This window comes from Cornus florida, unplaced genomic scaffold (genome assembly GCF_030987335.1).
Source record: "Cornus florida cultivar Cherokee Brave unplaced genomic scaffold, ASM3098733v1 CherokeeBrave_3.0.0_Hap2_Chr01, whole genome shotgun sequence".
Lineage (NCBI taxonomy): Eukaryota > Viridiplantae > Streptophyta > Magnoliopsida > Cornales > Cornaceae > Cornus > Cornus florida.
The window spans coordinates 89839285-89853220 of NW_026775571.1; the positions used below are offsets into that span (position 1 = coordinate 89839285).

A 13936-nucleotide genomic window follows, 5' to 3' on the forward strand; every position below is an offset into this window, starting at 1 on the left:
TTAGAACTTTCAAATTGGATTTGGTGTTATTAAATAAAATTTTAGTTCAATTTTCTCTAACTTTGAACCAAAATTTTCTTTAATTCCACCAATTCTAATTTTAAGGCGTCAATTCCATATAACCGGACATAGTATTTCCATTTTAAGTGGCATGACTCATTTTTCAAGTAGTCTTTGTAAAATTTTCAAGTAAAAATAGGGCAAGAATAATACCTTCTTAGAAATAGGTCAGTAGAGTTATTAATTCCCAATTGAGATGGCCCCTGTTGCAGCTTTTCAATTTATCTTTTCCTTTACATAAAACAGTGGCTTTAGAAACCATTCCACACCCCATTAAACAGTCATTCATTTGGTTTTCTTCCTATTTAACACATTCCAACTTCCAACTTACAGATCATTCAAATGAGAAACTGATATTCATCAGCTCAACATAAACGATGGCACTACACAAATTTTGATTACCACAGATTTCACTTTGACAAAATTCTGATCTTCTCACAAGAGAAAGAAGAGATCTAGTCAACCGAACGAAGTAAAAACTGCCGACTGCTAATATACATTCAACACCATATTCTGTTGTTTCAGCCTGAATATACAGCAAAACTTCGAAACTAAACTAAATGCCTGCTAGTTTTCCTAAAAATCCTAGGACTCATGCCATTACCCACGGAAAAATTGGGGCCTGCATGCGTCTCTAATTGCCTTGCAATGTTTTTAAGCATTTGAGAAGCGGAAAACTGATACAACTTTCCCCAGATGTTCCGAAGAATGAACATCTTGGAACAGGAATTGCAGGCCAGGCATGTCTCTCGCTTCTGAATTTTTTAAAATTAGGTCAATACGATTGATGGAATTGGTGTACAGAGTCTCAAAGACAAGCCATCAACTGGCAGGACTGGTTTGCAATAGCTGCTGCTTCCTTGGAAATGAAAAAGATCTATCTTAACAGATTCAACACCAGAAAATGAGGACAAAAAGGTATGTACTCGCTTTTCAGGGAAAAGGAGAAGCATTCTTTGGATATCTTGCAGAAGATGGCATTCGTTGCAGAACTCGGGAAAATTCTGGCTTCAGTCTTTTACTTGGAATTCCTTGCAATGACCTGAACCGCAATAAAATAATTTAACCACAGAACAATGAATTGAATTAAACATAATGGAACATTGGAAACCTCTTTTAGCAATGAAGACATGGGAACCTGACCTTTATTTATTTTTTTTAAGAATGAAAAGCGAAAAAAAAAAAAAAAAAAAAAGCTTCAGAAAAAATCTGAAATCTCTTGTGCCTCTCTGTGTTTGTGTGTGCGTGCGCGCGTGTATGTATTTCCTTTCTCTTTTTCCCCAATAAAAGCAACCATATGAGCTGCAAGAGTCCAAAGGTGTCAACTAGCCTGATTTGTAAAACTTCTACATGGTTGTACCAGGATTCGAGGACCCAATGCAGCCATCACACGAGTTGGGAAAGTTTATTGCCAGCAGGAGGGCTATCCCCATTGTGTAGCACGGCCATTAAGAAACAATCTACTACCAAACACTAGCAACCAGTGGAAGCACTCACCTTGGAGAACCCTGACGTTTCTGAGAATATTGACCATGCATGGATTTTAGACTACCCAGAGCCTTTTCTGCAGGCTAAGGAAAAAACATGTTTCAGTTCTCAGAACACAAAGTACTTACGAAAGAATGAAGTGCATGGACCATGAAAAGAAGAAAGACAGAACTTTCATAAAAGTAGAAGGCAAAACAATACCTGCATCTGAGCCTCATCCCATGTTAAACCAATTCCCTTACTCAACACATGCCCATCTATTTCAACCTAAAACACGATGCCAAACAGAATAATTAACAAAATGAATGGGAAAATTGACTCCTTAAATATCATATAAATAACCCACGACATTTAGATGATGTCATTCTTAAAAGCCCTGCCAGGAAGCAATCTGCTTAAGATCAAAGTTATGAAACATTAGAGAATCTATTTGTCACATCATGTTCTAAAAACCTTTTACACAAAGTTGGCCCTTGGATTATTCATCCAAAGACATCTCACCACCAAAATGACGTAGAGCATACATAGCCGAACAAAGTACGCGGTACAAAATCCAGGAAAATTATTTCATTCTGTCAAGGAAAAAAAATTAGCTTTTAAATAGCACAATGTTGACAGAATATGGTGTCTGAAGCTTTTTTACTGAATTGAGTTTTCTTTAGCAGACAAATCCGGGAGGTCGGGGGATGGGGAGAAGGGTTTTGGGTTAGGTGTTCAAATTAAACCTGAATGTTAGATCATGAGTAATTAAGAACAATGAATTCTCAAACTTTATCATCAATATTTATATGTATAGAATCTTCTTGAAAATGGAGGCTGAGGTTGGAAAGCTACACCAAGTCCCTCAATCATGCACTTAAAAATGGGAAGTAGAGATCCACAACACGCAAATACCAGGAACCTCAATCACAACAGCAAGAAGGTATAAACATGCAAAACAACATTATTCAAGTTAGTGAGATCTTACAAATTCTTTATATGCAGAGACTGAACCCATTGGTTTCTTGGAGCTCTCCAGCCTTGGATCAAAAACCCTCAGTGGCTCTGATGCATTTGAACATGACAGAGACTCCTCCTCGAGCATTGGCTGATACCCCAAAGAATTAGCATCACCAATAAAACCGATGTCATTTGCACTAGAAAACCTACTCTCATCCCCATGCAGAGAGCTAGAACCAGGCTTAAGATGTGACAGATATTTATCTGCAAAAACATAGTCCAGAATCATTGCAATCACCCAAAGAGCAGGGAGTGAGAAGAAAATTAAAATCAAAGGAGACCATCTCAAAAAATTACCATATAAAAATGTGCCAAATTGGGAATTTTATTAAGGAAAAAGTAAAGTATAATTAAAATTAGCCCAAATTAGGACTGCAATTTGGGGCATAAGCTCAGGTAAGAAGAAGCTTGACTCATCTAAGAATGTCGAAAAAAAATTATTTCTATACATGGGGAACATTTCATGCTGCTTCAAATTAAATTTTCTCAACTAAAAAAAATGCCCATTTTTACCCATTGAAGCCCCAAAAGAGTATGGATCCCTACATAAGGACATGCTTCAATTTTGGAATCAGTAGCGTAAGAAGACTTTCTGGAAGCACTTCGTTCCAAAGCCAATTTCACAAAAGGAAGGGGTAACTCCTTCCATAATTGCATTTGCAGGATAGCTTACATTTTGGCCTTCTTCATGCAATAAAATCACTAGAACTTCAAAAATTCTCTCATAATTGACTCTTCCTAAATCCTGAAGTAAATGCTTCTACTTGACCATGGTATCCTCCACAGAGTCGAATTGAAACTTCAATTGATATGTTCAGAATTACAAATATAACCCTCAACCCTTAGCAAATGTTCCAAATGAATGGAGCGTCACCTCAAAGTTTTATATTAAACGAGTATAATACTCGGTTCGTTCATCTAAAGAATTGCCAGCAAGAAAGAAATCACAAGCCACTTCCCTAAAACATAATGAGCAGAAAGAATGACGTGCCCACAGAGTGAAATTTAAGACAGCAAATAGTTTGAATCATAGGCAATAACGGAATGCACTGGAAAATCTTACCGGCCGAGAAAAACAGTGCCAATAAAGACAACAAGAAAAGCACTTACCAGCCAAATTCATAAGAGATCCCTCAGCAGCCTGATGCTGGGCCTCCCTTCTTGTCCTACCAATTCCTTCACCAATTTTCTTTCCTGCAAACCAGACCTGCAAAAAGAATAGTCAGCAAATACAGCAATATAGCTTGAGCTCATTGAAGCACGTAATTCTAACTACAGATATTGGTCTAGCGGTACCAAGCCCCTACTTCTCAAAGAGAGGTCAGGGGTTCGAGCCTCAGTGGAGACGTGTGTGTGTGAGTACCAACTAGTAAAAAAAAAAAAAGATTGGCAACAAAATCAGACTGCAGAGATTATCATGAATTCTATTTCTAACAGAGTCACATAATTAGAGGATTCATAAAACAATTGTGAAAAGGTGCAAATCAACTCTAATTATGACTAGGGCTACAGAAATTTCCACAGTACTGAAACTGTTGTAGAACTCTGTAGAAGAAACAAATATCAAATGAAAGTTTATACAACCTCAACAGAGAATTGCAGCGCCATGCTTGAAACCAAAGCTGACCTGAACTCCACCTACAAGTATTCATAATAGGCATGTGATAGAACTTAAGTTAAATATAAGAAAACTATAACAAAAATATATAATGCTGAGATTACTATTCAGATACTATAAAACCTTGTTATTTTCACCCACCTTAAGGGAAAGGAAGGAAGAAAAGAATTATTATAAATACCTTGGTTCCACAGTTAATTGCAATATCCTGTAAAGCTCCAGCAGGTGACTCAGCATATGGGTCAATTGGTCCAAGTTCAACATCAAGATCCCTGTTGCTGGAGGATGATCGACTCAAGGGAACATCATCATCTTCAAAATAAAACAAGAAGTATATAGTACGCATATCCCAATATAACATCAAAAAATGGATTAATAGACACTGAATATGCTTAATATTTTAAGACGACAAGGATCACCAAGAAAAATGCTCCAAAATATATTTTAACGTCTCCATAAGTTCATACAAATAAATCGATCAGCAGGGAAAGCCAATAACCGAATAATTTCAATATGATGTGAATATGACACCAAAAGAAGGTCATAAAAGCTGAAGAACCACGTAGAAAGTAATATTTGGTTTGTTAATCTAAATATGCTGCTCAACTCTAAGCCATAGTCCAAAGGCAAAATGTTCTGTTCTACAGGACAACTAAAGTTGCTTTCTAGTCTCTATGATTAGTGTGGGAAGTTTCATAAAGCATCCATTAATGATTCTTCATTTAACACTCTTCTTTTCTGCATTCCTTACTCCCATCCTCCATGACTTGGATCTATAAATCTCACATTTATCAGAAAATACACAGGAAAATGTTTCGATTAAGCTGCAGTACTGCACCGGCTGATGATCCCTATGAACAACATCATCAACAGCAAGGCCTAGTAGAAAATGTAGCATCAGTATAGGGCCATAGGCATAATGTATCTTATAATGTGTCTTCGATATAGGTGGGGGAATTGACTATGTTGCACTAATGCAGATACAGCAATCAAAGCATACAACAGGAATGGAGGGTTAAATTTAGGAAAGGACAATACGTGAGTAGGTACTCCGTACTAACAGTTGATGTTGTCCAATCACAAATGCACACATATCCTTTACAAAATTAGGAAAGTAATAAATAAGGAAAATGAACCCAGATTGACCCGCTTCCAATCCTTTATTTTTCAACTTTTTTAATTAATAACTACAGGTAATGTGTTGGTATAAGATTAGACCACATCAGCTGTTAGTAGACCCACTCACCGGTGAGTAGGTAAGTATTGTCCTTTAGGAAATTCTAGAAAAAGAAAATACAACTTATAGAAAAAGCATGAATCTAAGTTAACCGTTACCTGATCACAGTTACTAGAAATTGCTAATATGCATTATGCATGTCGGGAACAAATTCCAAAACATGGTACATTTACAAGAATTGTAAATTTACTGTTTCAATTTTCTTTTTTTTCTTTTTTCTCCCCTTACCTATGATTGTTAATGGGACAAAAACAGGGAAAAGGAAGGAAAAAGAAGGCGAAAAATATTATTTTCTATTGTTTGTTGAGAAGAGAAAATGTAAGAGTGAGTGCATGATTTATTAGATTTTCTCTTCTACTTTTTGGTAGTAGAGGAAAAAGAAAAGTGAAGAGAAGGAAAATAAAAGCGAAAAAAATGGAAGAGAAAATGTATATATTTCTTTGTTTGATTGAGAAGAGAAACTGAAGAAATTCTAAAAATTTCTCTCCTCCTCCTCTCCTCTCCTTTCCTACCAAAAATACCATTAATTTTCTTTTGTCTAAAATAATCGTCAAAATAAAAAATGAAATCTAAGAAGATGTTTGGATAGGAAGATTTAGGGAAAGCCATAATACTCCAATAATTCAACTTGTATAGGAAAGTCTAAATTCTGCATTTATACATGGTTTTTCCAATAAAACAATTTCCAAATGTGAAAAAATCACTTGTACATTTTAATTCTACCATAATTTATTAATCATATGCTTATTAATTATATGTTACTCCCATTTAGAAGTATCATTAACGCATCCCCACCATGTAGTGTGGGCCATACCACCTTTCAGTTCCCCAAAAACGATTCACGGGTCATGTCACTGACATACATCTTGATTAGTCAAGCACCACCAGAGATGGGACGTTAATCACATCTAATTCATAATATAGTTTCAAGAATACAATACAATACCACAAATTTACTGATGAAAGATTAATGAACATAACAATGTAATGTTGTTTACCTACAGGTCTTTGCAAAAAAAGAGAGGAAACAGGCATGATTCACATTGTATAACTACACAAACACGTGCATGGTGCCCAAATTCATGCAGGCACAACCTAAGCTGTGTAAGATGTTAAAATGAAAAAATTCAAAAACTGGGTTGCTTCTCGAAAAATTGGATCTACGAGCCAAACAGGTTGCTGAACTCAACACGATTAGGATTTTGTAATAAGGCATCAAATCAACATGGTTGTGTCCCATGACAATGAAATGATACAATAGATTTGTGTATGAATATTGTCTTGTTTCCCAGAACAAAAAGATCATTTTGTTTCTCAAATTAGATTTGCGAGTGTAAATAGTAATCCTTTTGTTTCTACTTATCCTTCTTAGGATTCTATATAATATATTCATAGAGAAAATTAAAGTCAATTCTATTTAATATATTCATAGATAATATCAAAGTCAATTCTTATTATTTATTATCTATTTATCTTTTTGGTATCAGGCAGGTAGACCGAACCTTGCCTTTAACTTCTTGATTTGCTTCCACGCATATGGTGGGGCCAGCAGCTTGCCACCCATCAACCTAATAAGTTATTTCCTTAATTCCTTCTAAAATAGAGTTTAAATAAAACTCTCTCTTAATCATATCACATCATTTATTGAAAAGGTAATAGCAATTTATTATTTAGGTGTGCTTTGTGTCCCAGTTGGTAAGAAGCTCCACGGTTTGGTGTGTGAGCCTCGTTTCGAGCCGCCTACAACCCTCCCCCTCTAACCTCTAATCTAACATCTTGGGAAAAAAAAATTATCACGCATCACTCAGTTACTAGTAAGTGTTTGCAAATTAAATGGAACTGGACCATCAGATGTTGTTACAACAACATCTGCAAATACCACCCCTACATATGTGTCATTCAAAAGATCATCTATATGGAGTTTTTACCAATTTTTTACCATACATGAATTACTATAATGGCGGATTGAGAAAAAATGAGTAGATAATTAGGGATGCCAAGGTACACAAAGGATTAATAGTAGAGATTATAGACGTTATCCAACGGAAAATATTTCTACATACTACAACTAGAGACAAAACCAGCATGCACTTGGCTTACTAAGGCTATCTTGTGTGTTGGCCCATAAAGGCCCATCTTGGTTCTCAACAGCCCATGCAGCCATCTCTTGAATACCTCCCCCATCCACTAAAACAGGACAATCCTAGAATACTAGGATCCACATCAAGTTGGTGAAAAATGCGGCAAGTTTTTTCCGTATCTCCATAAATTTGTGTGCGTGTGTTGGGGAGGGAGGGAGGGAGGGGGGGGAATCAAATTTGGCGCATCGCATCACAATATTTTATTTACAAAAAAATAAGTATTATTATGTTCTTTAACAAAACAAGATTAAATAGGGGATAGATTCTTAATTTTCCTTTTATGGTAGAAGGTTAAAGCTACACCAGTACTGCATAAGCTGTAGCTCATCTGGAGAGACAACAAATTAAGGAGTGGGACTCGCGCCCGGGGGGGGGGGGGGGGGGCGGGGGGTGGGGGTGTTGTTTGTGGGCTGAAGTGGCATCATCAAAACTTAATGATTATTTCAACCTTTTATTGGCTTAGCTTCTTTAGATGAAGAACATTTAACTAATCTAATAATAAAGAAAACAAGTTGGAGACAAAAAAGCTTTCTCACTTGTAATATTAGTATACATTTGGTAGATGTGATTTTAAATTTCCTCATTATACTCCTATAATTCTGATGTAAACCCTTCTAAGGATCCGAAGCTAAAAATTTAATTTTTCTTCATTAAAAAAAAAAAACAAAAAGAGTCAGTTGTTATTAATCCAGAGCATCTGTTTTTGTCTTTGGCATGTGCCATGTGCTCCCCTTTTGAGTGCTCTTTAATGAAACAACTTACCAAAATAATAATATTAATATCCAGAGCATCAAAAAACTTAATTCTTCTTCGCTATTATTTCTATTTATCTTTAGTCAAGTCTTCTCAAGTCAAGAAATTTTGTGACAAAATTAAAATTATCACATAATTACTTCTATATTGTAGTTTACTTTAGACAAACAAAAACATATTCCAAAACTTGCCTTAGTTCATAAATTACAGTGTTAAGAGTTTTAGCCAAATCCAACTTGTCATACTCATGATGTATGCCAACACTCATACCCATATTATACAACTTGAGATCATGATGGCAAAATCTTAACATAGAAAATGGGAGAAATGGTTATTCCAATGTAATCACATAAGCACATAACGACATAAACATGCACAAGAACACATGCCCACACTGGCAAAACAAACTTTTTCCACCTATGAACCATTACACCTGATACAACTTATGACTAAATTATTTATGCTTCATCAAAATTTTGAGCAAATAAAGAAAGAAAAAGACCATTTCCAAATCCATTAATGCCAAAAATAAATAAATAAAAGCTCTCATGCAAATACATGAGGATGATTATCAAATCTTTGGGAACAAAAAAAAAGGTACTTTTAATGCAAATACAAATCTTTTGGCCTTGTGTAGCTCTTGCCGGATGGAACGCTTTCTAATACAATCCTACTTATCAAGAAAAAGAAAAAGAAAAAAAAACCTACACCAGTGAAAAATTGTGTGATTCAGCTCTGGCCCAAAAGATCATTCCTACCAAAGCATTAAAAAAATCTAAAGAAAACTGTTTTACTGATGCTAAAGAACCCACAATAGACCAAAAGGAAACAAAAAATTTAAAGGAGGTATATTACTCTTATCGTTGACTTCTCCATGGAACTATCCATTATACATGCGAACTCAATAAGCAATTATACATACTTTACTGCTCACCTGGGAATGAATGATAACTAGGCATTGAATGGTTAAATCTCAATCGGTCATCTCTTTGAAGAACCTGCAAAATATGACAATAAGATCAATACGCTTTTCAGTCACAATTATGCTTTTCACCTTTCAGCATAAATACTCTCAAGGCCATAAGGTCAAACCAACACGAAATACCAATTACCTCCTTTGGCAATCTCTGGTTTTCAAGAAGAATTCTATCAGATGGAATAGAACTATCCATCTTACGAAGAAAAGGCAGATGATGAGGTCGGTGTTTCTCAATATTCATTGCCTCTGAATTTGAAGGAAATTCCTTTCGTGGTACTCGGTTAAGTTGTCCTGGGCTCATCTTTTCTTCGACTGGAAACCAGCTTCCATGTGCTTGCACCCGTGGAACTGGAACTTCTATTGGGGGTCTTGCCGGAAATTGAGGTTCACTCAATGCATGATCTCTTGTGTCTTGCCCATGTTGCAAAATAAGAAGCCGCCTCCTTGTATCAGGATCTAATTCAGATTCTGGTACCTCACCCTCTTCTCTAGCAGGGGAACTTTGCAAGCTTGCTTCTGGAGCGCCAACTTGACCGAATGGCTTGACTACTGAAGTCACCTGAGTTAACTGTTTATTGGAGAAAGGCATGATTGAGCCTTGCAATGTTGACGGTGCAATTGAGATAGAAGACGATGCTACTGTATACTGAATAGGAGGAGCAATTCTTGGATCCATATTACTGACTGTTAAAGAGGCCGTTGACGAAGCTAAAATTGCATCCTGAATGACCAAGTTGATAAAAAGTGAAACTGATATCACCTTACATGCACATGTAGATGCAAGATCTTTTAACTTATAGATCGTATATAAAAGACAAAGCATGTAACAACAATTTTGGGTTGAAAATTAAGAATCCCCTGAGCCTTACACATACCTTTTGACCTCTATTTATTAAATCCCTAAGGTATCCTTAAATTTAAACATCAACCAAGAGTATGAGGACATTGATTAACAAAATAATTTACCTTTAATCTTCTTTCAACCTCAAAATCTGCCATGCCATCAAAACAAAGAGAACCCTTGTTCCCAGTCATAGCTGAAGCGTCATCCTGAGCAGCAAAAAAATTATATCACACCAAAATATATATATACAAGTGAAATTGTAACAGAATATACAGTCAACAATCTATTTACACCCAAAAAAATTCATTGCACATGGACATGATAAGCATCAGGTATTAACAACTTTGACACTTCCACTGCAACTCTAAGAGTAGCCAAAGGAACCAAATTTTTGTCCTTGCTAACCTCTGAAATCAAATAGTTGCTCACATCTGGAGGAGAAGGGATATGTCCGATATCATCTTCATAAGAAACTTCTGGAATCTTTTGTAAGAGAACTTCATCGAATTCTCTGTACCAAAACATGTCATATCATGACAAAAGAATAAACTTGACTAACAAAAACTCGAGAATAACTCCAATAGTGGTCAGTGATGTCCCAGTGTGTATATTTGTGTGCTAACTTTTTAGTGTTTTTCTTACTTGAAAAAACCACCTCTAACATCACACGCAACATTTCTCGCAACACGCAATACAGGAACAGCATTATTTGCCTACAAAACAAAATAAACTTATGATGAATAACATGTCATTAATGAAATGGTTATACCTTTGAAAAAGAACAAAAGAATAACCCATTCTCAGTTGAAGAATAATGCAATAACATAACCAAATGCACGCAGTACATACTTCAGCTTCAGGAGCATAATATGGAGCAAATGCAGGAACAACATGCACCCGAGGCTGATCTTTCTCATCCCACACTTTCAAACGATCATCAATTACCAACGCCATCTTAGGATGGCAGATTCCATCTTGAAACACGTTGAACAATGATTTTCTTGAGCCTATTAGAAAGAGGGAATAGGTAAAATCAATACTTAGGATACATTATTTCAGACCAGCGTAGATAAAAGGTTTATGACAAGCAAAAGATCATAGGAACACATTTTTTCAGCTCTCATTTATCTGATGCAGGAAAGTGGAAGATATCTAACAGATTAACCAAGAAAGTACACACATTTATCTTCAAACTTACCAGCTTTGACACAAACAATACGATCCAATAGTGCTTTTGAGTTTATCAAGTTTGAGTCAGGATCAAGAAGCCTCCACATTTCTAAAGCATAATCTCTTTCAGCCATTGTGCAAACATAGACCTCAAAACGCTTTCGACCTCTTGCAGTCAGGTAGCTCCGTAGGTCCTCCCAAGCGGGTCTCAATCTCACAAGAACACTTGTATCACGAATCTAAGGAGACATAAAAGTTATATATATGTTATAGAACTTAACTAGGATCTAACAAGGGAAATTCAAAACCTGTTACATATACATACCAGCGGATTAATGCGAGTCAGGATAATGTTTCTGTCCTGTAATCTTATGACTGGGCGGACAATAGGTTGATGATTGTCAGACAAAGCTGGAACAACCTCATGCTGAGAATTCATCACCTTCCCATTTTCAACTACCTGATCGTTTTCCGCATATTGCTTCAGTATGATCTTGTCATCCTGATAACGCTTAACCTCTGCTAGTATACCAGAAATTCGTTGTGGATCTGTCTCAGTGTTAATTTTTCGCTGCAAGGCATCAATTCTATCCTCAAATGAGCGCATTGTGTTTGCAACTATGAGTGTTTCATCGAGATCAAATACAATGCCAAGACATCTAAGGTTGAGCAATGCAAGACAAGAATTGTAAAGCCCCAATGCAACTATGAATCCCCAGAAACATGGGGCGTGTTCACCATTCTTCCTAGAAGGCATGGCAACCAAATGGAGCTCCTCCCCGCCTAGTGACATTACTGCAGTCTGCACACACAGATATCAATATCACCACAGAAGTTTGGCAGAATTATCGGTACCAAGTGTGTAAGCTAGTATGAATAAGTGAATAAAAGATTATCGATTCATATTGATGTCTGCAGATGTGCATGTTACATATGACAAGCTATTGAGGAAAGGAAAGGTAAAAGATCAGAAATGCAAAAAAAAAAAAAAAATGTAAAAAGAATAATTGAAGAATTTATATTCTAATGCCCCAAATATCAAGGTAATACAAGTTACACAAGCTTATTCTTGAACCACGAATTTGGGTACATTTTGGTGGAGTAATAAAAAAAACTAAATTGTGCAAAATCTTTCTGAATCAAACCCAAGAAATATTGTTGAGACAATCTTCTCGAATTCCATTTCCAGTTTTTTTTTTTCCCCGCAACGTGAGGATAAAATTATTTAAACAAATTTTTAGGGCTTCTTAAATACACTATTTTTATTCTACATATATTCTTGAAGATCATAACCATGGCAAATTAAGATGTGCAAAGTATCATATTTCCAGTCCAGATTTGTGCTATAACATTAGGGTTCACTTCCAAATTTCACCGCAAAACTAATTTGTCCTAAGTATCATATTTTCAGTCCAGATTTGTGCTATAACATTATGGTTCACTTCCAAAATTCACAGCAAAATTAAGATTTCCAAAGTATCATATTTTCAGTCCAGATTTGTGCTATAACCATCAGGGTTCACTTCCAAAATTCACAGCAAAATTAAGATTTACAAAGTATCATATTTTCAGTCCAGATTTGTACTAAAACATTAGGGTTCACTTCCAAATTTCACTGTAAAATTAATATTGTCCAAAAGTACCATATTTTCAGTCAGATTTGTGCTATAACATTAAGGTTCACTTCCGAAGGTGTCCAAAGAAAGTATCATAATCTCAGTCCGGATTTGTGCTATAACAATAAGGGTTAAGATGTCCAAAGTATCAAATTTTCAGTATTATGCTATAACATTAGGGTTCACAGACAAAATTCACTACAAAATTAAGATGTCCAAAGTATCATATTTTTCAGTCCAGATTTGCGCTATAATCTTAGGGTTCACTGAAATATGTTCATTTAAATGTCCAGAGTCCTCTGTTACTGTTTTCCAGTTTCTGAAAGTTAAATTTAAGTTTTTTCAGTTGAAATTTGGTTTTTTTTTTTTTTTTTTTCTTTTTCTTCCTTCTTACTTTTGTGGTTGGAGTTGGGCAATACCTTGTTCTCTCTAAAGCATGATGAGTGCAAGAGGTACAGCTGCGAGTCTTGAGGTAGCGCTTTGGACTCCATTTTGAAGCAAACACCAGAGGAGGTAACAGTGTGAAGCACAGCAAGTGGTGGACACCTCTCACTCGGTTGCGAGAAGTGAGAGACCCGAATTTCTCTGACCCTCATGTCAACAACACCACCGTTCTGATTCTGATCTTGAGGATAAATCTCTACTTCTCCAACTAGTTTATTCCCTTCATACACAACCGATTCATACATATTTTCTCTGAAAAAAAAGTCAAATCTCTTTCTTTTGATTTTTGTTTCGGAATCAACGTGTACAGATCTATGATTTGTTTCCGGTTAAATTTCTGTTGAATTCGTCGTCTATTTTTGCAGATTTATACAGTACTACTGATCTGTTGTTGAGAAAGAAAAATTAGGGTTTTATAGATCTATGAATGAAAAAGCTTCGACGATGATGGATTGCTGAGTCGATTGGAATTGATGATAATCCGAAACAGTTCTGGCTAGGGTTGTTGGGGTGACGATGAACCAGTTGTCTCGAGTAAAAAAACCCTAGATCCAGAAAGTGAATGGGTCAACAGCAGTCTCTGTCAC

General features: G+C 35.9%; 1 protein-coding gene across 1 annotated transcript; it reads right to left on the reverse strand.

Moving 5' to 3' along the window:
* Positions 1 to 387: 387 nt before the first annotated feature.
* LOC132306063 (RNA polymerase II C-terminal domain phosphatase-like 1) lies at positions 388 to 13936 on the reverse strand. Its single transcript, XM_059803261.1, has 16 exons — positions 13325 to 13936; positions 11615 to 12091; positions 11318 to 11528; positions 10969 to 11126; positions 10762 to 10832; positions 10525 to 10630; positions 10242 to 10325; positions 9409 to 9996; positions 9231 to 9294; positions 4347 to 4477; positions 4132 to 4185; positions 3658 to 3754; positions 2516 to 2751; positions 1750 to 1815; positions 1558 to 1631; positions 388 to 1102 (listed from the first exon to the last, which is right to left on the reverse strand). The coding sequence occupies exons 1-16, from the start codon at positions 13592 to 13594 to the stop codon at positions 994 to 996; spliced, it is 2796 nt and encodes a 931-aa protein (XP_059659244.1). The 5' UTR covers positions 13595 to 13936; the 3' UTR covers positions 388 to 993.

Coding starts and splice junctions, on each gene's coding strand:
- LOC132306063 (XM_059803261.1), bottom strand. CDS start 13,594: ATGTATGAATCGGTTGTGTATGAAGGGAATAAACTAGTTGGAGAAGTA. Junction 9,997..10,241: donor AGGTTGAAAGAAGATTAAAG/GTAAATTATTTT, acceptor TTGGTCATTCAG/GATGCAATTTTAGCTTCGTC. Junction 3,755..4,131: donor CGCTGCAATTCTCTGTTGAG/GTTGTATAAACT, acceptor TTCTTTTTGCAG/GTCTGGTTTGCAGGAAAGAA.